The sequence below is a fragment of the Gavia stellata genome, chromosome 27, assembly GCF_030936135.1.
Source record: "Gavia stellata isolate bGavSte3 chromosome 27, bGavSte3.hap2, whole genome shotgun sequence".
Lineage (NCBI taxonomy): Eukaryota > Metazoa > Chordata > Aves > Gaviiformes > Gaviidae > Gavia > Gavia stellata.
Window position 1 is genome coordinate 9,231,770 of NC_082620.1, and position 23,678 is coordinate 9,255,447.

At 57.8% G+C, this 23,678-nt stretch overlaps 3 protein-coding genes across 3 annotated transcripts; 2 read left to right on the forward strand and 1 right to left on the reverse strand.

The window, feature by feature from the left end:
- Positions 1–6,455: 6,455 nt before the first annotated feature.
- Positions 6,456–13,320, reverse strand: NOL9 (nucleolar protein 9). The gene is made up of 12 exons (XM_059829973.1): positions 13,129–13,320; positions 12,828–13,053; positions 12,521–12,648; positions 12,194–12,332; positions 11,524–11,620; positions 10,685–10,782; positions 9,676–9,837; positions 9,191–9,479; positions 8,411–8,522; positions 7,859–8,036; positions 7,096–7,229; positions 6,456–6,783 (listed from the first exon to the last, which is right to left on the reverse strand). Exons 1-12 carry the CDS (start codon positions 13,318–13,320, stop codon positions 6,661–6,663), a joined length of 1,878 nt encoding a protein of 625 aa, XP_059685956.1. The 3' UTR covers positions 6,456–6,660.
- A 101-nt stretch (positions 13,321–13,421) lies between these two features.
- Positions 13,422–18,189, forward strand: TAS1R1 (taste 1 receptor member 1). The gene is made up of 6 exons (XM_059829972.1): positions 13,422–13,567; positions 13,653–13,959; positions 14,300–15,076; positions 15,483–15,695; positions 16,096–16,216; positions 17,258–18,189. The coding sequence occupies exons 1-6, from the start codon at positions 13,422–13,424 to the stop codon at positions 18,187–18,189; spliced, it is 2,496 nt and encodes an 831-aa protein (XP_059685955.1).
- A 198-nt stretch (positions 18,190–18,387) lies between these two features.
- ZBTB48 (zinc finger and BTB domain containing 48) lies at positions 18,388–23,462 on the forward strand. The gene is given in 9 exon segments (XM_059829881.1): positions 18,388–19,157; positions 19,917–20,028; positions 20,426–20,518; positions 20,872–20,958; positions 21,362–21,516; positions 22,082–22,218; positions 22,633–22,797; positions 22,929–23,017; positions 23,114–23,462. Coding segments are annotated over 9 exon segments (1,902 nt in total). The 3' UTR covers positions 23,408–23,462.
- The last annotated feature ends 216 nt before the right edge of the window (positions 23,463–23,678 follow it).

Below are 23,678 nucleotides of genomic sequence, written 5' to 3' on the forward strand. Positions count from 1 at the left end.
GCCGGCGCATTTCCTCTGATTGTGTGCCGGCCACGGCCATGGCCCCAGCCCCACCGGGCATTCACAGCAGGTTATTTTTAAACCCCTGGCCTGTGACCCCCGGCTAGCATCCGCCTCGTTGCTGGGGACAGTGGTGCTGCAGGACACTGCCAGCGAGCCCCACTGCACTGCTGGCACATCCCCATTCCCATGTGGGACCCCCATCGCTGCCCTGCATGCAGAGGGGTGCGAGGGGCTGCCAGGGAGGAGGGAGCCCTGCCTGGGCTTGCCTGCAGTGCACCGTGCTGCGGTGGGAAGGAAGCACCCGTGCAGCTCCAGCCACCCCCGCTTCCTGCCCTCCTTCCTCCCGGCACTGCTGAAGTCAGAGTTGACGCGCTCCCGCCACCCGCACACTCCCTGAGGGGCCGCCAGCCCCTCTGCAGCACCCAGCGCTGCAGCACTCTCCGGTGTGCTGCCATGAGGCAGCCACAGCGCCAGAGACACGCTGGCCTTACCAGCAGCCCAGGACACCCCATGCCCCTGGCCCCAGCCCTCCTCCTCTCCCACCGCGTGCCCCAGCCCAACACCACTGTGGCCATCATGGCACCTGGGGGATGTGGAGCACAGCGTGGGGCTCTGGGCAGTGACCGCAGCCCGCGCTTGCTCAGTGGAGACTTCAAGGGATCCTCAGCAGCCGCCCCGCCGGGATGTGGGGCTCCCCATCCACCCTGTGCCAGCAGCTCAGCCCCAGGCTCGTCCCCACAGGAGGGGCCGGGCAGGATGCCCAAACCCCCCTGCTTACCCCAGGGATAAGCTCCCGGCTCCTGGTCCCACCGTGCTCCCGGCACGCGGCAGCTTCGCCCTTGGCAGCTGCCCCACAAAGCGAGGGGGGATGCGATGCAGCTCCATGCCACGGCAGGATGAGCCCCCAGCCCAGCCAGGACCCCCTGCCCCACGCTACCTGCCGGGTGCCATCGGGGGACTCTGGCGACAGCGGCGGGATGGCCCCAGCGGGTCCCTCCCAGGGGTCCCACCTGCACCCTGGGGCAGCCACAGCCCAGCACCATGCGTGTCCCCGCCGGTGCTGGCCCTGCTACCCCAGGCGTGCAAACAAAGCGCAGCGGCACACCTCCCGGTGTGGCTGGGCTGCCGTCCTGCCTACTGCGCCAGAAAGACACCGCCCGCAGTCCAGCGCAGGAACGTTGGGGACTCACTGGCAGCGGGTCTGTAGGTCCAGCCCGGCCCTGCACCTGGCCAGCTGGTGGGAGAGAAGGGACCCTAAATCCGCTCCGGCACCATGTTAGCAACCAGGGGGACAGACAGGCTGGCGCAGATTAGCCCAAATCACACCAGCTAGGGGAAATGGGCCAGTCGCTGCTGCGCCATTAAACGCCGGCAGGACCGCGACACCACCAGGGAATGCATGCCCAGCACGGGCCGGGGGGACACGGCTGGCAGGGGCTGCCAGCCATGCCAGGGGGTTTCGGGGAGCGGCAGGTTGGGCAGAGCTGCTGGCTGCCCCTTCTTACCTGCAAGACCGACGCCAGGCGCCAGCAGAAGGCAGCTGCCCGGCGCTGCCCACCACCCCACAGGACCCACCTTGGCCGCCCTCCTCTCGCCGGTGCAGTCAGGGTTCTGGCAGCGCAGCACCGTCTCCTCTGGTGGGCACGGCTCGGCTGCGGGAGAGAGTGGGGAGTCAGTGCTGGGGTGCCACGGTGAGCCCCCTCCAGCCCCGCTCCCAGCCCTGCCCGCACACGGGTGCTGCACTGAGGCTCCTGCACTGCAAACCCTGGGTTTAAGAGCTTGGCAAAGCACGCGGGCTCAGCCAAGGCTGGGCCTGCCCGCTCCTGCCTGCCCCACAGCCTATCCAGGGGGATGAAACCCCACGCCCAGGAGCCAGCACTGCTTCCCTGCTGAGGGAAGGCGCTGTGCATCCTGCAGGGTCTGGAACCTCCTGCCCAGCACCCCAATTCGCAGGATCAGGACACAGACCTGCCCCAGCTCCCGCGGGGCCGGCACGGACTGGGGCTGTAGCAGGAACACTAAATCTGCCACTTGCCAGCCCCCAAAGGGGCTTAGGAGCCACGTTAAGCTTTGACAGTTAAATCGGCCTTGAGAACAAATCCTATTTTGAAGGCTTTTGTTATGCGTCTCATCTAATCGTTTAAAAATAACAGACTCCCGATGGCTCGCAGCAAAAGAGCGGCGCAAACACCATCCTGCAGGACAGCCCTACCACAGGGCAGGGATGCTCCGACGGGAAGCTGCCCCACCAGGCAGGGAGCCGGTGCAGGGGCTGTGGAGAGGCCAGGCGGCGCGGCTGCACCAGGCAGCACAGCTGCTCCGGCCCGCACGCCACTGCGGCCCCGGCAGCAGGGCAGCCAGCACAGGGGCTTCCCCCGCCACACCGCTCCCCTCTCCCGCATCCCTCCTGCCAACAAAAACAGCACCCGCGCTGGCCCGAGCGGGACCACGGCCAAGGCCGGGGTTAGACTCAGTCTGCGGGAAAAACTGCCTTTCAGGGCAGCGCCGAAAAAGCTGCTGCTTCTGCCCGGAGAGGGGGAGTCAATGCGGGCCAGCACTGGCTGCCCCAGCTCCTGGCCAGGAGGCGATCCCGGCGCAGGCAAGGCTGCCCGTGCCGGCAGGGGCTGCCGCAGCATGGCGGGCGCTGCTGGACGACGGCGCAGTGGCAGCCGGGCAGGGCTCGGCTCGCCACCCCCCGGGAGAGGGCTGGGGCTGCTGCGCTGCCCCCGCGGCCGGAGCACAATGAGGGCTCTGTCCCCGCGGCCGCCCCGCAGCGCCCGCCGGGCTGGGCTGGCCCCCCGCCCCCCGCTGCTGCCGTTTCACTTGACCTATCGGGAATAATAACGGAAACAAATAAGAAATTCTTTCACACACCCAAGGGAAAGTTTTCCAAACTCACCGAAAACTCGAGGCCAGCTGGAGCGGCCGGCAGTGCCGGGGACCAGCCCCACGCCGCAGCCAGTGGCACGGCCGGAGCCGCGTTGCTCTTCCCAAACACTGACCCTCGCAGCAGGTCACACGCTCACTAGGGCCTTAGGTGTGCCGGGCGGGAGCTCCTCGGCAGGGACCATGCAGAGGGAGCCCCAGTTTCTGGCAGAGGCAGGAGGGTGTCTGGGTCCCCACCAGCCCTTCGGGGGCTGGAGGAGGGATCCTGTCCCCACCAGCTCCTCTCCCCAGCTGGTCACCTCCTCCTCCTGCTGCCAGCTGTATTATCACACCCACCTCTCCCGGTGACGGCAAATGAGTTTGAAACCGGACCGTCCTTGCACCAGAGTGCACCGCAGCAGGTTGCTGTTTCAGATGCCTGTCTGAGCCGGGAGGGAGCGGCGCTGGTGCCACAGGGCAGTTTGCCGAGCACTCCCCGGCTGCACCTGCAGCATCCCCACGGCATCCCCGCAGCACCCTCTCCTTATCCCTGTGGCATCCCTGCTCTGGCCAGAGCTTCTCCCGGCCCCTCACCCTCATTGCCAGGCCTAGAGGTTTCTGGCCAAGCGCAGCTGCCCACAGCCCGCCAGCCCCCCGTGCCCCCTCAGCCACCTACCCCCCAGCTCCTCGCTGATGTCCAGGCTGGAGCTCCAGGAGAAGCGCTCCACTGCCCCATACTCCAGCCCCGCCAGCCCGGCGGGCAAAGCCTCCAGCTCGTAGGCACCCCGCTTCTTCCAGTACAGAAACATCCTGGGGTCGTGGCCAGGGGGCCCCCCAGAGCTGCGCCCACCCCGCTGGGGCCACCGGTGGGACTAACTGGGGGAGCCGGGCTCCAGCTTTAAGAGCGGATCCCAGTCTCCGGACAAGCGGCGCATTCACACCGGCGGCCAGGAGCCGTGGGGCGGCAGAGGGTGCCGCTGGAGGCTGCCCAGCGCCCGCACGGGGGGCGCACAAAGGGCCTTTCTTCAGCCTCCTACAGACATTGCACAAATTTCACTTTCCGCTGTCTATGAAAGACATTCGTCCGTGGAGACAAGACGCGCTTGTGATTAAAATAATCGGCATGAAGAGGGGAGCTGTTCGGCGGCTCTGCCATCAGACGGCTTTGGGGGGGGCAAGAATGTGCTGCCCCAAGCCCCGGCTGCACCCCCGCACCCATGGGCACGCCGGGGGCCCCCAGCCTAGGCAGGGAAAGACAGGAGTCTTTAGGGGGGTTTCCCCCCATGCTAAATGCAAGCAAACGGGAAAGCACTGGCTAGGGCTTAAAACCCAAAAAGGCAGCAAAGGACAGCACCCTCGTCCTGCTGCATGCAAGTCTCCCTAGAACAGGGCGAAAACCAAAACATCGCGTAGGACGATCAGCCCAGCTGAGACCATCCCAGCCCCCAAACTCATTGGTATCAAAACAGCATCTTCTCCCGAAGGTGCCACATGCTCCCCATAATTTTGCTGCTTCTAGGCGCCCTTTGCCAGAAAAGGTAGCCAGAAATTAAAAAAAAAAAAACATTACTGCAAAGTTAATATATGCTAACATATTAAAAAAAAATAATCCTGCTTTATTTAGCACATCCTCGATCCTTTAAGTGCTAAGTAACTGATTTCCTCTCGATCACGGTACCAAGTGCCCCCCTCACCAGCAGGTTGCTACACGGAGGTTTAAGCTCCAAAGCCCCCAGCCACCCTATTGCCACTCTCCTTCTCCGGACAGACCTGTGGCGAGTGCTGGGAGCCCACGCAGTCCCCTCTGCCCGAGGCTGCACCATCCACCTCCGGGCCCTGGCAGCTTGGTGTCCGTGTCCCACCTCCCCACCCTCCCCCGGAAAGGTCCGAAACTGGACACTTGAGGCTCCGCACGGGCACACAGGGTTTAAACACTTGTCCCACGGCTCCAAGGGGGGGACCCCTGCCAGTGCAGGTCTGTCACCCTTGACCCGGCAAGGTGGTTGCTGGGGCACCAGGGACAGCACCAAGGGGGATGCTTGGCCCCGTGGAGTTTCAGCACTGGGCATTTCAGCCATGACGCTCACCCATCTCACCTTTCCCGGTGCCTTTTCCACCTGCTCCCCCACGACTTGAACCCCCGTCGCGCTTGGGATTTCCCCCCAGCTGCACGATGGCCCCTGTATTTATTTTAGCCACTGTTCAGGCCAGGTTGCTGGCCAAGTCCTTCCTTCACTGCCAGACCTAGCCAGATGGGGATAATTAGGCCTGGATTAAGTTAAAGCTTTAACTCTTTAAAAGGCAGCAATGCTGCACAGCTCCTCGCCGTTCCTCTCCAGCTCCATCCCCTCCCCGCTAGTCGTCCCATTTAATTTGTTCATTTACAGGTACACGCTTCTGGAGCGCTAGGAAATCTCCTTGCAAACCAGATAAAAGCATTTTTCGCAGATTACTCACACTCACAGCGGCCGCCAACTGAAAAGATCAGGCACCAAGCAGTGCACTGCATCCCTCCTTCCTCCGTGGGAGAGACCTGGCCACAGGGGATCTGAACGGGCATGCATCTTGGGAGGCTGCGGATCCCACGGCCAGACTGTCCCCCTGCTTTTGGAACACAGGCAGAGCGATGCCACATGAGCAGGAACCACAGCCAGAAGCTGCATTATTTTTGCGGTCAAGGATCCATTAAACGCCTCATGTGCCGATATTACCCATTCAGAAGTGGGCTGAGTTGAGGACCTTTTTGGGAAAGCCGAGACGCTCACTCACCTCTGCATGACTCCCACCAACCTCATCTTCACTCAGGAGTAAATCGCTGCCCCAACGAAGAGCTGGGGAAAAATATAAAAAAAAAATAAAGTTCCTCTAGTCTTTCCCTGTGGGCCACAGTCCAGGTGACGAGAGTCAGGCAAGACCAAGCATCCCAGTGCTCCATGCAGCACATGTGTAACAAATTCCTCCCCACTTTCATCCCATTTTAACCTCTATTCATTCCACAGTCTATTTAGACAATACGGGGCAACACATTCGAGCTAGACCCAGAGCTCTTCCCAGACCAGCGCTCAAGGCGTTGAACTCAAACCATAGCAACAGGGTACACGGCCAGGGCCAGCCACGAGGCGGAATAAAGCAGCATCCCCAGCCACAGAGGGCTGCGCAGGCCCGTCACCAAGGCGAGCTGTGACGGCGCAGAGACAAGCGGCGAGCGGCTGACTCCCTCCAGCGGCTGTATCTGCGGTCACCCAGGGAGAGAAAGGATTTTCTAACTTGCTCCTTCCTCCTCGGTCTCCTCTATGGGTGAAACACCCAAAGCTGCAGGTCAGCTGCAGTGCCACAGAGAGAACCTCTGGCACCAGCTCTTCCCCAAACCACGAGCAGCCCAGGGTTATGGCTACCATGAAGTTACGCTCACGCCACCGCAGATCATTCTCCAAAACCCAGAGCTAACCGAAGGCTAGACTTCAAAGGGAGAACTGCTGCTGATTCAAGACAGAGAGCACTTTCAATGATAACCACCCGCAGCTTTTATCAGTCATGTCCAAGTCAACACAGGCTAAGGAAAAAATTCAAACCAAACCAATGTTTTTAACAGGTATTTATTACAAAACACTGAAATACAAACTGAAAATATAAAACATTATCAAAACCAGACACGCTGTAGTATCTACACCGGACACCTGTTCAGGGTCTTTCAGAGCTCTGCAGCACGCAGGGCTTCTGTGACCACACCTGGCTCTTGCCAGTCTCCATACAAAACAAATCCCGCGGTCCAAGGTCCCCAAGGCTTTAGGCTTAACCACACTCGAATGTGTACTCCCTCCTCTTGAAATGCTTCTTCTTTTTCAGCTTCCCAGACCCCAAGATGCTGTAGTTATAATCAGATGTGACGTAGGGGATCTCTCCCTCAACTCCTTGCTGGAAAAAACAGAAACAAGTCTAAGAGCTCCTATCTTCAATGGAACGGGAAGCACTTTCCTCTACAGACTGACAGAGCTGACTGGAAAGGAGCAAGCTATCACTGAACAAACCCCGCTCTGGTATCTGAAACACGAGAAGAACGTTCTCCTTTCCGTGTTTTTCCTGTGTTAAGGACAATTTCCTAGAGAGATAACCATCTGCTAATGCCCAGACATCTCTGGGCATGCATAAGCCTCAGAAATAAGATGGAAAACCTGCCAGCCAGCCTAAGCTCAGCCAGCTTCCACCCTCTTCCTGTGCAGCTCCTACCTGGCCCACAAGAATGCAGTTTGGGATAGCAATATTTCCAAGGAGCAGACAATTCACTAGTCTCAGGTTCTCCGGAGGCACCGGCGTCAGAACATGGTAAAGCTTCTTCTCCATCTCAACCCCTCGGACAATTCCTGAAAAAAAATACAAAGTTCAGTCTTATCTCCACCTGATCATTTCAGACTGTATAACCAGATGCAGACGAAGCTCTTTCAATAAATGACCCTTTTAAAACCAAGAGGATTTGAAACACATCTTGAGAAAAACCTGCCTTGCTGTTTCCTGCTTTTCCAGTATCCCAGTGTACATACAGACAGCAAACTTTGCAAACTGCCTATCCTTGTACATTCCTACAGAAACTCGAGGAGCTCTGCATCAAACTCCAGGTCAGAACTGTAATATTAAATCGAGTCGTAGAAGGAAACTGATAGACAACTAAAAAAATTTTGCATAAGCCACGTGGAATCTCTTTTGAGAATGTGAATCCAAAAAGCAAGTAAATTGTCAAGTTACAAAAGAGTGAGAGAAGCAAGCTACCAAAGGCACCGGCTCAGTGACATTCCCCATAGCTGTTACCACAAGTTAATGAAAACCAAAGCACTTGAAGCACAACTTGTAATAGAAGAGAATTCATGATTATTCTTTTATCTCATCCCACTTTTTCAGTTGTTTCTGAAAGAGCAGGCAATTCCGTCACTCTGCAACTTATGCGTCAAAACATGACAGGTAAGAATGCAGCTCAAGGTTTCCTGGGCTGGCTCACCAAAGCCAAGGCAATCACAGACCGGTGTCTGTGTCAGCAAGACTGGCCCGTCGGTTTGGCATCTGATTTCATCCGGTATCCTACAGAGCCCAACCCAGCTGGCGTTCACTGCATACATTATGTTGGTAGGAGCAACATCAGTGTGAATAACCCTGAGTGCAACAGCACTGAAAGGTACCTGAGGGGGTAAAAAAGGAAGAAGAAACTGTATCATCAGCTCAACATCAATTTAGTTTGAGTTCAGAGATAAGATAACGCGCTAAGCACACAAAACCTGAAACCTCCCAACTCACACTTACAGACAGACATTACCTCAGTGGCAAACGCAACAGTTTCAACACCAACAACTGAACACACAGAAAACATGTGCCACACTGACGTCTCAACAAAAGCCTCAACTTCTAGATACACTGAATAAAGTCATTATCTTTTTACAGATTACAGAGCGGTTTTCCCTCTTCCAAAAAACATGTGCAGTACAAGCAGAACTGTCAATTACTACGAGCTGGGCTCTCTGCAACATCTTCAAGCCTTTCAAAAACGCTCATTTACCTGATATGGCACAAGACAGTGCAGTGGAAGCACCGCCCCTATGTCTGGGGACTGCAGCTGACCCAGGTAACCCAGTATGGACATGTCACGCAAGATGCTGCTATGTACTCGCCTGGAAAAATAACCGCAACAAGTCAAGGAAACGCAGCACACCCTCACACAGCGATTCAAAGCAGATACCCTGGACAGCCCCAAGTACGCCATGCAGTATTAGCCACTATTTCATATAAGTTTAGTTTTTAAAACTTCTACCGCTGAAGAAAATTTAGAGCTATGTTTTTAGTACCTCTAAGGAATCACAGGATTTAGGGCACTGTTCCACCTTTAAAAAGGCATTAATTAAGAAGGTTGGTGTTTGATTTTTTTTTTAAAACAAAGTCTGTTATTAAATAATGGGTAAGAAACCTCCCAATTAGAAAAAAAAATGGAGTCATAATATTCAATGATTCCAAGTGGAAGTCATGCCCAGTGTAGAAGTAAGTAACTGACAGCAGTCACTGGAAGTACAGCAGGGAGAAACAACCCCCTTGCCTCCCCAACGTAAAAAACCAACCCTACAACCTCCCCCCCGCCCCCCGAAACAACACCACCTCCCCAAACAAAATACCCAGAAAACCCAAACAAACACCACCCAAACATAACCCCCTAAGTAAACTAATAAGATCTGACCTATTTAATGGAGCTCTCAAGGCCAAAGAAAAGCAAGAGCCTTTACCGTCACGACTATGCATGATTTTGTTAAGCCCATAACCACCACATAGCACTCAACTTTCTACTTACGCTTCACCTGCAACCCCTGCTCGAGGGAATTCTGGATGGACATACAGCAACTTATACTCGGGAACCAATGCATCTCCCTCCCCTTCAGAGAGCTTCCAGTTCTCCGCTCCACTCGTAGCCATCTGCTTGCACTTGGCTTGCTGTTTGCCTTTGGTGTACAGGCCAGGAGTGAGATGAACATACTCTGGGGTGAGCGGAGCCATGGCCTTCCAGTCATATACATCCATCTGAACAATGTGACTGGGTGACAACAGCCGAATGATATCAATCAGAAGCAGCAACCCCTCACCTTTAGGGACCAGAGAAAACACGATTGCTGCCGCTACATATACAGCTCAGGACACTGTTAAGGAAGACCAGTACTAGCTCAAGGGGGATAAGCTGTATGTACTGGTTCCAGACTCTCTAGAAAGCATGGTAGTGTACTGCTACGATTATTACCTTCCTTCTGCACTACCTGTTGAGAACAGATTTATCCTGTTTACCTTTCACCCAGCCCATGGTGTTGATGACTAAAGGCACTTCCTTCTTGTAGGAGCTGAACACGTACTTCACAACATCAAGGTATCTTTCTGTGTCCTGCTCACAACTAGTCTGTCCGTAATACACCATCTTACGTGGGGTTTGTTGATGAGTGAAGGGTGGACCTGAAAAAGCAAGCAGCAAACCTCTTGTGGTTTCAGTAACTCAAATCAAAAAAATCCCATCCCTGTAGCAGCTACATGCAATCCCTTCCGAAATAATCTGTCCTCTTTCCACATGCTAACAGTCCTTCTTGTACAGCCTGTACCTATGTAGAAACTTTTCTGTCGCTTGCAAGACTCCATGCTAGGAGCTTTGTCTGTTTGGGTTTTTTGTTTTTTTTTTTCATTTGTGTGGTTGGGGTGGTGGTTTTTTTTTTTGTTTGTTTGTGGGGTTTGTTTTGTTTTGGGTTTTTTTTAGTCGCTGGTTACACACTTGTGAATTTTAAAACAACAGTCTTCTATGACAGACTATCTAAAAAGTAAACCCATCTGGCCATATCCTTTTTAGCCAGTAACACAAATCCACAATACCACCAATACCAGCAATTTCTCTGGCTCTAGTTTTTTTATGCTCATAACAGCCCCCCAGCTATGTGGATCCACTTTGTATTTCTCAAGCTAGTTTTATCTACGGATACTAAAAACTGGGAAAGATTTTCCCAAAGAGACCTTTCATTTCAAATCTGAAAGGCTGAAAATCCATTTTCACATGCCACAGCCTGTTCCACCACCTTATAAACAACTCTCTCCTCTCTTTAAAACAGAAAAAACAAGCAGGGAGAATAGCTCCCTGTTACTTAGTGAGATTTTCACATGGAGCTTAGATGCCCCTAGCAAGAAAACTTCAACAGCCTTTGTTTTACCTTTGACAGATGTGGCAACTTCCCCTAAAGTACAACCTCTACTCAGAAAGTACCTTGTGGAAATGCAACAGATTTCTGGCAACTGTAGAAAACAGCAAAACACGTACCAAGAATTGGCTCTGTTACATTACTTAAAGACACGCATCCAGGCGGTGTAAATTCAGTTTGACCTACGTCACATTCCATATATTCAACCGAGGGAAGGCTGTGGTGAAAGAAGCCTGTATATTAGCGTCCATTGAAAAAAGAAACAGGACACGACCTGAAACACATCAGAAGCAAATCTGATCTTGTTCCAGGTCGTCAAAATTAAATTCCTGAACACAATCAAACCACCACATGTCTCTCTCCTTCCCTCACTTGAGGGCATTAAGCAAGAACATAAAAGGCTCACCTACAGTTCAATATTATATTACAATAGCTTGATACCCATGCAGCTTTAAGGAAGTAGCTAGAACAATAATCGGAGGTGGTACTGATCAGTGTACTGCCTCTCCCCTGTTAACTGAGCACCCTGAGACCAGCCATTTGAGATTTATAAACTTTATCATCTTTATTTTAAGCATGCAGTCATCAGGAGAATAAGCTTCAACACCTTGATCTGCGAAGAATCTTCAAAGACCCTAACAAATATAACTTCCTGCGTGTTTTTAAGTGTTATAATTCCTAATTCCTTATTGAATCCTAACTGCTTGGTGCCAAATTAGTTCACATATTCCAAGACAGCAATTTAGTAGTATTTCAACAGAAATGTTTCAGTAGTCGACTTTTCTGAAAGCAATCTAAGACAAGAATGCCTATTTTTCTGGATATTTGTTTGTTTGTTTTTAAAAGATAAGCCACCTTCCAGTCATAACAGCTTTTCTGAGAATCTTGGCAGGCAGTTTTTTCCTTCTCCCAAATCCGATGCAGTACTTAAAACCTTGTAGAACATGAAAAGACTCACCGATTCAGTAACAGATTAATTAGGTATCTGTTAAATGTTGATTTCCCAGTGTTTTTTGGGCCACACACCAGAACCACAGGGACACCTTCATCTTCCGCTGGAAAAACAAACATACTCTGAAATGGACCAATGCTGTCAGTTACTTCGATGTGCCCTGTTTACAGAAATTTGTCAAAAAAACAAAAAGCTGGAAAAAACCTACAGACTCTGTGGTCTGACTAGGATATATTTTAATTAAACAGAAAAAAATCCAGTAACATTTCAAGCACATTAAGTGTACCAGTGTAAAGGGAAAAAGCTCCTGAAGTGAGAAGCAAGCCCTAGCACTACAACCCAGCGTATATGAACTCCAATTGCTCATGGTATTTTAGATGTTGCTGCATAAGTAAGGGGGTGTTTTTTCTACTCACTACAAGAGAGCAAAATTAGAGTTTTAACATCAGAGTGGAAAATGCCTTTAGAGCAGTGAGCTGTCTGTCTGGCAACAGGCACAAACCCACTCGAGGTGATGCATGTGGTCAAGACTCCCACTATTTAGGAGAAAAACACGACCCTCAATCAGCACCTGCCACAGGGCACACTCTCCCGAACTTTAACTCACAAAAAGCCTCATGAATTTCCTTTCATCAGGCTACTAAAGCCCGCAACCTCACCAAGCACACGCACTCACCACAGCACGCTTGGATCAGCTCCTCCAGGGCCAGGAACATGCTCTCCGACACGAGCAGCCCACGGTCTGGGCTACACTTCACGATGCCAACAGACGCCAGAACCGCATCTTCCGGTGTGAAGCTGGATTCTTCCTTTTTCTAGGGAAGAGCGGAAAAACGCTTAGTGAGGTGTGCGTAAGGCCTTGTAGCTGTGCTGCTGGGTACCGACAGGCACGCTAAGCGGGGTGGCCGCCTCTCGCTCTGCACGAGGCCTGTTCCGGGGAAGGCGCGGCATCCGCGCCGCCACCCAGGGCGGAGTGGGCATCACGACGCCCTCTGGGTCTCACCTGGGGCTCGAAGAGCCGCGACAGCAGCGGGTGGCTCAGCAGGAACCGCGTCACCGGTGTGTCCAGGTGCTCCAGCAGCACCACGGCGCACTCTGGCGAGAACCGCGCCATCACCTTCACCCGCGCCTCTGCAACGGGGGGAGAGCGCCGCCCTCAGCCCGCGCTAAAGCGCGGAGGCAGCGCCGCACGCAAAATGGCTGCCTCCCCGCACCGCACGCAAAATGGCTGCCTCCCCGCACCGCACGCAAAATGGCGCGCCGCAGCCGGCGGGCCGTCCTCCGCCGCCCCCCCCCGGGCCAGCACTCACGGCGGCGGACGCTGTGCGCCCGCATGGCGGCGCGGGCGGCGGCGCGGAGCTGTCGGAGGTCGGCGGCGGGCGGGCGGTCGGCGGGCAGCGCCTCCAGGGTGAGCGCGCAGTGGGTGGCCGGCGAGAAGACCGGCAGCCCCGGCTGGTGCGAGCCGACGGCGAAGCCCAGGAGGCGGACGGCGCCGTAGAGGCAGCGCAGGCGGCATTTACCGGTGAAAGTCAGCGCCTGCGGGGGGAGAGGGCGGTGAGGCGGCGGAGGGAGGGAGGGAGGGAGGGAGCGGCGGGGCCGGTCGCTGCTCACCTGCCGCGGCGCCAGGAGGAGGACGGCGGCGCCCTCCGCTGCTTCCACAGCCGCCAGGCCCGCCTCGGCCGGCGGCACCATGCCGGCGCGGGCGAAGGAGGCGGCGAACTCCCTCCAGGCCGCCTCCGCCCGGCCCCCGCGGGACGGGGCCCGGCGGGGGCGGCGGGACGGTGGGCCGCGCCGCGCGGGCATGGCCGCCTCAACCTCCCTCCGCCTCCTCCTCCGGGGCCGCCCCCCGGCCGAGCGCCGCCCGCCCCGTTAAGTGGCGCCGCCCGGCACGGCACCGCCCCGCCATGCCGCTGCCTGCCCTGCTCTGCCTCTGCGCGGCCGCCGCCGCCTCCTTCACCAGCCGCGGCGACTACCGCCTGGCCGGCCTCTTCCCGATGCACGCCCCGGCGCCGCGGGCCGCCGCCCGGCCGCTGGTGGACGGCTGCGACGAGTGAGTCCCCCTCGCCCCGCGTCGCCCCGTCTTCCCTCAAAAAATGCGGTTTTTCCCCCCTTAAAACCCCTCTGTGTTCGCGCAGTGCCGCCACCTTCAAGAGCCACGGCTACTGCCTGTCTCAGGCCATGCGCTTCGCCGTGGAGGAGATCAACAACTCCAGCGCCCTCCTCCCCAACGTCACCTTGGGCTACGACATCTACGACACCTGCTCAGAGCCCGCCAGCCTCCACGCCACGCTGCGCGCCCTCGCCCGGAAAGGCGGGCGGGAGGTTGAGGTGCTCCCCACCTTCCGCTGCTACGAGCCCGAGGCGGTGGCCGTCATTGGGCCCGACAGCACCCGGCTGGCCCTCACCACAGCAGCCGTCCTAGGCGTCTTCCTTGTACCGGAGGTAAGCGCGGCTCCCCCAGCAGACGAAGAAAAGGGCTCTGGAGGAGGGATGGTTTGAGGGAGAATGGCCTTGGAGCTGAGGAGGCAGGCTGAGCTGGAAACACAGCCCCTCTGTGCCTGCACTGGCCCAGATCTCTTCCCAGGCACTGTCAGCTAGCAGGCAGGAATTGCGGCTGGCTCGCTGTCCTTCAAAGGTTTCTCTCGTGGCAGTGCATTTGGCTCCGGGTCTGCTGCCTGCTCAGCCCCAAGTCTCTTCAGGAGACGAGCTGCCTGTGCCCTTAGCTACTAGGGTGCCGCTGCCTAGGGGAGTGCAGCCCCCTTTCCCCTGGCTCCCTTTGCAGATTAGCTACGAAGCCTCCTTGGAGACGCTGAGCCTGAAGCGGTTCTACCCCTCGTTCCTGCGCACCATTCCCAGCGACAGGCAGCAAGTGAAGGCCATCTTCCTGCTGCTGCAGCGGTTCGGGTGGACTTGGGTTGCTCTGCTGGGCAGCGACAACGACTATGGCAGGGACGGCTTAGATGCCCTCTACAAGCTGCTGACCGCAAGCGACGTGTGCGTTGCCTACCGAGGCATCATCCCTGTGAACAAGGACGCCGGCAGCCCGGAGCTCCACAACCTGGTCAGAATCCTCATGGACGTCAGGGTCAATGTCACCGTTGTCTTCTCCAACAGACGAACTGCCCACCCTTTCTTTGAGGTGGTGGTCCAGAAAAATGTCACGGGCATGGTGTGGGTGGGCTCCGAAGACTGGTCGTTAGCCCAAACAATCTGGCAGGTGCCTGGCATCCAGAGTATCGGCTCGGTGATTGGGATAACAGTTGAGAAGACAGAGTCCACAATGCTGGAACGCTTTGAATCTTGGAAGATGGCAGAGGAGAGCGCTGTGGCTGAATGTGCTGGCAGCACGGGGGCAGGCGAGGGAATCGGGTGGAGCACCCAGCTGGACTGCACCCAGCGCTGCACCGGCTGCCACTCGCTTGCTGCTGCCCCTGACATGTACGATGCTCCAGCCTCCTTCAACGTGTACTCAGCTGTGTACGCCGTGGCCCATGGCCTCCACAACCTGCTGGGCTGCGCCTCAGGGGGGTGCAGCAAAGGCACAGTCTACCCCTGGCAGGTAAGAGCAACACAAGGAAGGATCTTCCTCGTGGAAGAGGATCCATGAGGATCCTTCCTGACAGAGAAGGATTTTCCCCTTGTGCTTAGGGTTTTTCTGTCCTTCTGAAAGGCTCACGTCCCAGCTGAAGAACCTCGTGGGCTTCAGCTGCCCATCAGAGTCAAAGCAGCCTGGACTTAGACCCAGACCCCCACCCTAGATCACTTCTGCTCCGCTACTGCCAGCCCCTCGCAAAAACCTGGAAAGGACTTTCTGCAGCTGGGCATATGCTAGCTGTTGTGGGGGCAGAAATAGGAGCCATAGCAGAGAAGGGGCCCTCTAGCACATTTCCCTCCTGAGACAAGGCACTCCTCAGCCAGAGGCTCATCATCAGGAAGGGCTTTTCTCTTATTCTTCTGTTTTACAGCTCCTACAAAAAATCAAGCAAGTAAACTTCACCCTGTACAAGAGCCGCATCTCTTTTGATGCCAACGGAGACATTCATAAAGGCTATGACATCATCATGTGGAACTGGAGCGGTGCAAGCTGGGCTTTCAATGTGATAGGAACTTTCAGCGTGAATCCTGACAGCCTGAGCATTAACCAAGGCAAAATCCTGTGGCACACAAAAGATCGCCAGGTACTGTTCTGCACCCAGATCGTATTTATTGCTTACTGCTGAGCCAGCTACATCCCCAACACTGCCAGTTCTGGGGTATTTCCCCATAGCAGGACAAAAATGAGGGCAGAGAGAGATGGTATGGGGGGGCGAGCCGCGTTCTGAGTATCAGCTTTCATCCTTCCAAAAAACAAGCAGGGCACACGAACCGAAAAGGGTCCTACTTTTACCTTTAAAGAGTCTCATTTTCTCACACCTCTGTAAGAACCACAACGTGGCGAGCTCTCTGCTCCTGCTCTGGGTCTGTCCTGAAAGCCGGCAGCAAGCTGCCCGAATGCTGCCAGGCCTGGGACCGGTGCTCAGTGAGGTGTCCTGGTGCCTGCCCCCCTGGTGTGCCTGACCCTCGCCACACCCCCAACAGGCTCCCACCTCGGTGTGCTCTGAGGTCTGTCAAGCTGGGGAGAAGCGGCTGCAGCAGAGCCGCCACCGATGCTGCTTCAGCTGTGTGGCCTGTCCGGCAGGAACCTTCCTGAACAGATCGGGTCAGTATGCCCTGGAAGGCCACTCCCTCCCCTTCCTTCCTGCTTGGCTCCCCTGCCTGCATCCTGCCTCCTCCTCTCATCAGCTCCTTGCTTCTGTCTGCCGTTCCCCCAGCCTCTTCCCTTCCGCACTCTCTTCCTCCCTGTGGTCAGTAAAAACCTCTGAGCTGACCTGAATGCAGTCAGTCTGACTCCCATTTGCTTACCTGTGGGTATGCAAAGCTCACACCCTGCGCTTTCCAGGGAGCGCTGCCCACAGGTGGGCCCATGCAAATAGCAGAGATGGCACCAGCAGAGCCCCTTCTCCCATGGCCAGGGGACAAGGGACGTCCGGCCTGACAGCCGTTTCCTGCACCGCATCCTCTGGCAGGGAAATTCAACCCAGTGGTTGCCTTTGTGCCCCAGCTGGCACTTGGGGCTTCCGCACCACACAGTCACCAGCAGCTGGCATATGGAAATGTCCCCTGCCTGGGACAGGTGGCAGGAATCTCCTGTCTCAGAGTCACTGGCCACAACAACAAACCCCTTGCTGGCAGCTGGTCCCTCGGCAGCATCGGCCTGCACTTGGGTTGAGGGGAGTAGAAACGGACAGTTCCGGATAACAGCAGGAGCAGGGAGCCCCCAAGCACAGCTGGTCAGCATTACTGTCCCATACCCCAGCCTGCAGAAGTGGGGCGGCTGCTGCAGACCCATCCCAGCCTTCACAGGTTACTGCTGGATGCACAAACCCCTTCCCACCCACAGCCCACGTGCCCCTGAACCTCAGCTCACCCTGCTCAGCTCCTGCAGGCCTCGTGCTCTCAACCCAAGCAATGGACTTTTGGGAAGTCGACTGGGGGGACTTCTGCGGGGGTGTCTTTAGGAAGAAAGCTCCCTCTGCTCCCCAAGGCTTGGAAGTGCCCAAGGGGAAGGAGCAGAACATGAGGAGTGGGCACGTCTCGCAGAGCCCAGGGGGCTGCAAGGGTGGGGTGCTCCACAGTGGCAGATCTCTTACCGGGGTGTGTGAGGTGCCTCTGTCACCACCTGGGCTTGTGTCCTCTGCAGACCTCTACGGCTGCCAGTCCTGCGGGGTTGATGAGTGGGCCCCAGCAAGGAGTGAAGCTTGCTTCAACCGGACTGTCGAGTTTCTGTCCTGGTCCGAGCCCATCTCCTGGGCACTGCTGACCCCCACCATCCTCCTCATGCTGGTCATGGCAGGGCTGGCCATCCTCTTCGCCCTGAACGCTTCCACGCCAGTGGTCAAGTCTGCAGGTGGGAAGATGTGTTTCCTCATGCTGGGGTCTCTGGCCTGCGCCTGCAGCAGCCTCTTCTGTTACTTTGGGGAGCCCACCTGGCACACATGCCTGCTGCGGCTCCCCCTCTTTGCCATCAGCTTCACCATCTTCCTCTCGTGCGTGGCGACACGCTCCTTCCAGATCATCTGCATCTTCAAGCTGAATGCGCGCTGGCCGGCCCTCTACGAGGCCTGGCTGCGGCGGAGGGGACCTGTGCTCTTCATCGCCGCCAGCACGGCGGCCCAGGCGGTGCTGTGCCTGGCCTCGGAAGCCGCCAGCCCCTCGGCGCCGCGCAGGGATTACGGCGTGTCGGCTGAGCGGGTGGTGCTGGAGTGCGGCCCGAGCGCCGCGGCGAGCAGGACTGCCGCCGTCGCCTACACTGTGTTGCTCAGCGCCTGCTGCTTCGCCCTCAGCTACGCGGGCAAGGACCTGCCCGCCAGCTACAACGAGGCCAAGTGCCTCACCTGCAGCCTGCTCCTGCACCTCGCCTGCTCCGCCGCCGTCCTCTGCACGCAGGGCGCCTTCCGCGGCCGGGAGGAGGCGGCGGTCCGGGTGCTCAGCGCCCTCTGCACGCTCGGCGCCCTGCTGGGCGGCTACTTCCTCCCGAAGGCCTTCGTCATCCTGCTACGGCCGCGCCTCAACACGCCCGAGCACTTCCAGATGGCGATCCAGCGGTACACGCGGCGCCTGGCCGACGCCTGAGCCGCCGGGGACGCGGAGGGCCCGGCGGAGGCGGCGGCCCGGGCCCCTGAGGCGACAGGCGGGCGCGCCGCCCGCCTCCCCTCCGGCCGCGGCGCCCGCGCGTCACATCCGGCGCGCCGGCAGCCGTCGCGCCCTTACGCCACATCCGGCGCGCTGCCAAGATGGCGGAGGCGCGCGGGGCCCGGTAGCGGCGCGGCCATGGCGGCAGCGGCGGCGCACAGCGTCCGCGTCCTGCGGGAGCTGAACCGGCAGCGCGCGGCGGGGCAGTTCTGCGACGCGACGCTGGGCGTGGGCGGGCGGGAGTTCCGCGCCCACTGGCCGGTGCTGGCCAGCTGCTCCCGCTTCTTCCGCGCCCGCGGCCCCGGCGGGCCGGTGGCGCTGCCCGAGGGCCTCGCCGACACCTTCCAGCTCCTCCTCGACTTCTTCTACACTGGTCGCCTGGCGCTCACCGCCCACAACCGCGCCCGCCTGCTGGCCGCCGCCGAGCAGCTCGGCGTGCCCGACGCCGTGGCGCTCTGCCGCGCCTTCCGCCCTGCCGCCCCCCGCCAGCGGCCCCGCCGCGCCGCCGCCGCCCCGAGCCACCCCGGGGAGGCGGACATCGCGGCCGCGGCGCCCCCGCAGCCTGGCGGCCAGGCGGTGCGTGAGGGGGACGGGAGGGGGGGAGCGGGGAAGGGGGTTGGCCGCCCGGCGGGGGAGGCACGGTGACGGCCGCCTGTTCCCTCGCAGGCCACCCCCCCGGCCCCGGAGGAGGCGGCGGCGGGCGACGGCGGGCGGGGGGACAGCGACGCCGAGTCCCTTCCAGAGAAAAAGGCCCTGCGGAGCAAAAAGAACTCCCCCCCGGGGAAGGCGCCCATCAGCGTGGGGGCGGCGGGGGCGCCGGGGAGCAGAAAAGGTACAGCGGTGCCCGTTGAGTGCCCCACATGTCATAAAACCTTCCTCAGCAAATATTACCTTAAAGTACACAACAGGTAAACGCTCCGACTTTTCCTTCCCTTTGCGTTCGCGCGTAGGGACTCCTGCCGCTGCCCCGTGAGGCTCTGCCCCTTCCCGCCTGCTTTTCCACGGGGGGCGGGTGAACGGCCGGGCTTGCGGCCGGCTGGTCTCAAGACCTCAGTGTCCCCGGGATGGAAAGGGAGATCCCCTCTGCCCCCCGGGGCGGGGTTGCTTTGAGCTGGGGGGGTTTATACATCTCTGAAACCCACAACGACTGTCCCGGGCTCCTGCTCTTAGGGGGTCGGAGCCAGCCTGGCTCAAAAAGAAGGCATTGAGGGGCTCTTTCAGGGCTTGTGCCGCCTGCGGGTGGACGATGGCAAATCATCCTCTGGGCTTTCAAAATCAGCACAGGCTGTGGGGGAATTTGCCTGGGTTGTTGGGAGCGCACCGGTGTGGCTGGGCGCTGCGAGGATAACCAAGAGGGCTGATAACCAAGAGCAAAGCCGGTGACTGCAAAGAGAGCGCAAGCTCCAGCTTTGCTCGTCTGCAGGGGGCAAACCTTAGCCCCGTAAAAGTGAGGTTCCGCGGAGCACAGCAGGCACCAATGGCGTGACTGCACTCCGACGGGATTGGCAAAGCTGGCATAAAAGGCAGCTTTTGGGTGACTGTGCTGGCGGGGTGTAAAAGCTGCCTAGTCCTTCCCTCTCCCTTCCCAGTTCCTCCCCAGTGTCCTCGCCGGGCCTGTTCGTGCATCTCTGCTGTTGGACTGGCAGTGACGTTTGTCTTCCCCCTAGGAAACACACTGGAGAAAAGCCATTTGAATGTTCCAAATGTGGCAAATGTTATTTTAGAAAAGAGAATCTCCTGGAACATGAAGCCAGAAATTGCATGAACCGATCCGAGCAGGTACGCCTGGGAAGCTGCCACTGGTGGTCTGGAAAGCGGGTGCTGTTTTGCAGGAGCAGAATTAGAGCCTTTTTCCAGCCACAGTCCACGTCACACTCAGCTACCAAACAAAACCCCCTCATCACCACTGCGCGGCACGCGTGCCGCAGCCAGGATCCCCCCCAAGTCCGCTGCTGATGAGGACGGCAGCAGCTTTTGTCTGATTTACCAGACAACTCTCACTTTTTTTTTCGAGCACACGGGGATGCTCTGTACCATAAAAGATCCAGATCGCTGTGGGCATGGGTTAAACATCATAACCAGCTCCCAGCGCCCGAGTGCCAAGCACTGATCTGAGCTGTGGGCTTCACGTTGGACTCGGTTCTGCGGAAGCCGATGCCGCCCCTGTCTCTTGCAGGTTTTCACATGCTCAGTCTGCCAGGAGGTGTTCAAGAGGCGAATGGAGCTGCGGCTGCACATGGTGTCGCACACGGGGGAGATGCCATACAAGGTCAGCAGTGCCTGCCTTTGACACCCCTACAAATGCCTGCTAGATGCTGGCACGAAGGAAGAGGGGGCAAGCCTTTCTGTTTTGGGGCAGCTTGGCCCAGCCCAGCAGGGAAGCTGAGCACACCAGCTCCCTTCCCCAGTCTGCGGCAGGCCGCTGAGGGTCATTCCCCATCTCTGAGCCAGAACATGCCCCAGGGAGGCATCAAAACCAGGCGCGTTCTGCGGCCTTACCAGGGATTTGCGTTCCTTGTCACAATGGCGCTCCCCTGCCTGTTGCGCCGCCGGTCCTCTCTTTGCGCCAAAATTGCTGTTTGAGGGGCGGCTGGAAGCTGACTCTCCTCTCCTGTCTTTCAGTGCTCCTCCTGCGCCCAGCAGTTCATGCAAAAGAAGGACCTGCAGAGCCACATGATAAAGCTGCACGGCGCGCCGAAGCCCCACGCAGTAAGGGGAGCGGGCAGGCGGCGGTGGGCTTTTGGGAGGGAATTACTGTGCACTCAGGCCTGGCCTGGAGAATGGCACCCATTGTCCTGTCTGGCTCTGTTTAGCGAGACAGGGAGTTACAGAGCTGCTGGAAACAGGTTTTTTGAGTACGGGAGCAGCCCTCATCAATTTTTGGCTGATAGACCCAAGTACTGACCAGCATTTTGCTTTTGTCAGGCTGTCGCAGCTCATTAGGTGTCTTGGAGCTGGGGGTGCTGGTGCAGCTAGCCGCAGGGAGGGCCCCAAAGCAGCAGCGGTGGGCGGAGGGACGGGTCTTGGGCGGCAAGCGGGCCTGTTGCGGGCGTACGCTGTGAACCACACCCGGGCGAGCTGCCTAACCCCGCGCTCTCCTGTGGCCTTGCAGTGCTCGACCTGCTCCAAGTGCTTTCTGTCTCGGACAGAGCTGCGCCTGCACGAGGCCTTCAAGCACCGGGGAGAGAAGCTGTTTGTCTGCGAGGAGTGCGGGCACAGGGCCTCGAGTCGCAATGGCCTGCAGATGCACATCAAGGCCAAGCACAGGTATGACATGACCTGCATCTTCCCCTACGTCACCCTGGCTCTCCTGGCTGCGCTTCCTCCCCCAAGGACCTGGCTGGGTGGTGCTGGGGAGAGGAGTTGGCTGGAGGGTGGCAAGCACCCCCTTCCCAGAGGTGCTGGGCTGAAACTTCTGCCAGAAATCTGGTGAGGTGCCAACCAGCATTCTGCTTTTCTCTTTTCCAAAGGAAGTGCAGACTTTGGCACTTCCTCTGAGGGTGCAACCGTAGTAATGCAGGTGATGACCAAAGCTAATTCGTGTTCTTGAAGCGGCAAGCATGCGCCAGCGCCTGCTCTCCACACTTGTCCTTATCCACACTTGTCCTTAGCGTTCTGTTTCCTGGGCTGGTTATAGTGCCCAAGGGGCGGGAGGCTCCAGCTCGGGAGCCTGTGGCTATAGAATAGCATTTGTGGGCCTCCAAAATACTTCAGTTTGAGATGGGTTGAAGTAGGATTTAATTACAAGAACTTTGGGTGAGGAGCAGCAGCTAACCTGAGGGGCTGAAGCTGGCAAAGGCAGAGATGAAGGTAACGTTTCCCCTGCCCACAGGAACGAGCGGCCGTATGTTTGCGAGTTTTGCCACCATGCCTTCACACAGAAAGCCAATCTCAACATGCACCTGCGCACACACACCGGCGAGAAGCCCTTCCAGTGCCACCTCTGCGGCAAGACCTTCAGGACGCAAGGTATTCCCTTGGGCGCACGGCTGGGCTGGTAGTGCTGAGCACCGCGCTCTGGCATCCAGGACCTCAAGAAAGCAGCCGAGCTGTGAAACCCGCTTTCTCCTGCCCACTTCCCCTGGGGAGCAAAGTCACGCTCCTGTGAGCACATGCCGACGCTGAGGAAGGCACGTTCCCGTTACCTCCATTACCCTCACAGCACAAAAGAGGAAGAAATGGATGAGTTTTCTCCAGTAAAAAGGGGGAAAACTGCTGCTTGTATGGCTTCTAAGCCTTCCTAACCCGCCTGGCACAGACCAACTGCAGTGTGCACGTGTGGTCTTTGCTGTGGCATGGTGCATACCTGAGCCCGAGGATGGGGGGCACACACCCCACCACTGACCCGCCTTTCTCCCCCCTCTCTCCCCCTGCGAATGACAGCGAGCCTGGACAAGCACAACCGGACCCACACCGGGGAGCGCCCCTTTAGCTGTGAGTTCTGCGATCAGCGCTTCACGGAGAAGGGGCCCCTGCTGAGGCACATCGCCAGCCGGCACCAGGAGGGGAGGCCCCACTTCTGCCAGATCTGTGGGAAGACATTCAAAGGTAATGGCCAGAGCGCCGAGCTTTCACGTGGCTCTTTAGAAACTGCCCTCCTTCCCATGGTGTGGGTTAGCATCGCTGTGAGCCCGTGCAGTGCGGTGCCACCGCCAATGGGCTCTCGTTTCCCTTCTCAGCTGTTGAACAGCTGCGTGTCCATGTCCGCCGGCACAAGGGCGTGAGGAAGTTCGAGTGCACTGAGTGCGGCTACAAGTTCACGCGGCAGGTGAGGCCCTCCCCGGCTCCGGGTACGCTGCGGAGCACGCTGCACCAGGGGAGCCAGCCCTCACCGGGCCCCTTGTGGTGCCTCTTCCTTTTGCAGGCTCACTTGAGGCGCCACATGGAGATTCACGACCGGGTGGAGAACTACAACCCCCGGCAGCGGAAGCTGCGGAACCTGATCATCGAGGACGAGAAGGCCGTGGTGGTGGCGCTGCAGCCGCCCCCAGAGCTGGAGGTGGGCTCGGCTGAGGTGATCGTGGAGTCCTTGTCCCGCGGCTCCCTGCCCGAGGAGATCCCTGTGCAGAGACTCTGCTCAAACGAGAACTTCTCTACTGTGGATGTGATCGAGCAATCGCTAATTATAACGACGATTCCTGAAGACTGTGAAACATAGCGCGACCACCTGCGTACGTCCTTCCTACCAAAACACAATAAAGCGTTAGGCTGGAGCCACTCTCTGCCACGCTTGTTCTTTTCGAGTTGTGCATCTGCCCCTTCCCCTCCTTCCCTGCAGAGCTCCCACCCCAGGTTGCAGGGAAATTAAGTTATAATCGGGTCTCAAATGAAGAAACAAATGTGAAGCTACTTGGAATGGCTACTTAAATAAACGTACATACGCTTATGAGGCAGGATGTGACTGACAACTCCATGTGTGTAATACTGTG